Source organism: Vairimorpha ceranae (genome assembly GCF_000988165.1).
Source record: "Vairimorpha ceranae strain PA08 1199 chromosome Unknown NODE_219, whole genome shotgun sequence".
NCBI lineage: Eukaryota > Fungi > Microsporidia > Nosematidae > Vairimorpha > Vairimorpha ceranae.
The window spans coordinates 758-3,037 of NW_020169514.1; the positions used below are offsets into that span (position 1 = coordinate 758).

General features: G+C 35.9%; 1 protein-coding gene across 1 annotated transcript; it reads left to right on the forward strand.

Moving 5' to 3' along the window:
* Positions 1 to 1,596: 1,596 nt before the first annotated feature.
* AAJ76_2190002354 (gag-pol fusion protein) lies at positions 1,597 to 2,001 on the forward strand (the record flags this gene model as incomplete). Its single annotated transcript, XM_024474611.1, has 1 exon — positions 1,597 to 2,001. One exon carries the CDS (start codon positions 1,597 to 1,599, stop codon positions 1,999 to 2,001), a length of 405 nt encoding a protein of 134 aa, XP_024329560.1.
* Positions 2,002 to 2,280: the final 279 nt, after the last annotated feature.

Genomic DNA, 2,280 nt, shown 5'->3' on the forward strand with positions numbered 1-2,280 from the left:
AAGGCAATCAGATACTTCAATGGATCTGATAACGGGAACGTATACAGTTGGTAAAAGAAACTTTGATGGTTACAACACTTTTCAAGCTATCTGATGAAGACACCAGGTAGGCAATATTACTCTCATCGAGGAACAAAGCATTAACGTGGAGCACTACATTGGTTGCAACCCACGGGGTTGAGATCTCTCTAGAAGTCTTCTTATATGCGATGAAAAAAAGATTTTTAACACAAAAGGATACAGATGAGAACCTAAATAAATTTTAATTAGCCTAAAAATTACAAGCACATACGAGGAGTTTATGGAGTTACTGGGACAAGCATCGCTGCTGGTTGAGAGGAATTTTGTATAAACTGAAGTTTATTGCTGAGGCTTACCATAACTAAATCCCCAGGCGAATTAAGAGGACCATTGTAATCGGCCTAGATGGCCTTTCCAAAAAAAGCTGTTAATAAGGTGGAAGAACGAGCTAGCTATTTGGAAAAAAAGAGGAAACTAAAAGGCAAGTTTTATTTACTTTATTGAAGAGGGAACCATCCCACGGAAGGATGCTATGACATTATAAAGTTGGAAAAGAATGGTTGGTCTAGGAAAAACACTTCGACTAATAAAATTAATGCAATAATGGAAGAGCATGTTCAAGAAAACAGTCCAGGAGAAGAATTTGGAACTAAAAATTATTCTATTTATTCGTGTTTCAAAAATAATTTTCATAAAAATGGGTTTTTAATTAAAGTAAAAATAGGCAACAAACCACATCAGTGCCTGATCGATACAAGTGCCGAATTCTCGCTATTAAGAAAGTGTGCCATACCCAAGGAAACCATGATACGACCTTATAGAGGTATATTTAGAAGGGTGAGAGGAACACCAATAAAGATACTGAGTGGGGATTGATATCCTTATAGATTGTGAAAAATAAAAAGTTAAAATATCTCCCTTAATTACATCGACTAAATCAGATCGCGCCATTCTAGGATTAGACATCTTTAAGACACATAAAAATTTGTTAAAGGAGGCAGCTGAAATTTTTTTAGGTAAACATATACGGGGAGTATCCACGATCGACTTTGATATAAAATCAGAGAAGTTTTTAGAAGAAAATGCTTCCATGTTTACAACAGAAATAACTCGACTAGACTTATACACGGAAGGTATCCACGAGATCGAACACAAGGAAGCGGACCAATATATCAGCGTAATGATAGAATCCTGATACACTACGAGGAAGTTATATCCCGTGAAATAGTAAAAAACTTAAGGGCGGGCATACTCGGGGAAAGTGTGAGTCTTTGATGCTCTGGGATTGTGCCCGTAAGTAAACCAGATGGATCGCTACGAATATGCATAGATTATAGGGCACTAAAAAAGATTACAATCAAAGACAAATATCCGCTTCCCAGAATTGATAAAATTCTAGATAACCTTAACAGTGTAAAATTTTTCTCGACTCTTTATGCCACATCCGGATACTACCAAATAGCCATGGCGGAAAGAGACAAAGAAAAGACGGCATTCGCGTGGAGGAATGAACTTTACGATTTTAACAGGATGCCATTCGGTTTTTGTAATGCACCAGCGACATTTCAACGCTACATGGATAAAGTTTTTAGAAAAAAGTTAGGAATCTTTGTAATTCCATATCTTGATGATATAATAATATATTTCAAAAGTATCGAAGACCATAAAGATTATTTAAAATTAGTAGTAAACAGATTAAAATCAGCAGGGGTGAGACTTAATAAAAAGAAATGCCACTTCTTTAAAACGAAGATTAAAGTATTGGAAAACATTGTCACAGAGGGTTGCATAAAGCCCGACCCAGAAAAGGTTAAGGCAATAAGAGAATATCCTGCACCAAATACTATAAAAGAATTAAGATCATTCCTGGGAACAGTGAGCTACTGCAGAAGATTTATCGTTGACTACGCCTTGATAGTTGCTCCACTTAACAATTTACTTAAAGGCAAAACAAGAAGAAGCACAAAGAGAATAAGTTAGGCAAAGGAATCTATAAAGGTGTTTAGAGAAATAAAAACTAAAATTACAGAAGAAACAACAAGAGCACAACCAAACTTTACAAAGGAATTGGTTTAACCACCAATGCTTCAGACACAGGTATGGGAGCGATACTGGCTCAAAAAGACAAATATGAAAAGAAACAGATGATTTCGGTTTGGAGTAAGGCGTTTGACAAATGTCAAATAAACTATGCAGCTACCGACAAAGAGCTATTAGTCGTTGTTAAGGGGATAGAAAACCATATACACTTTTTACTGG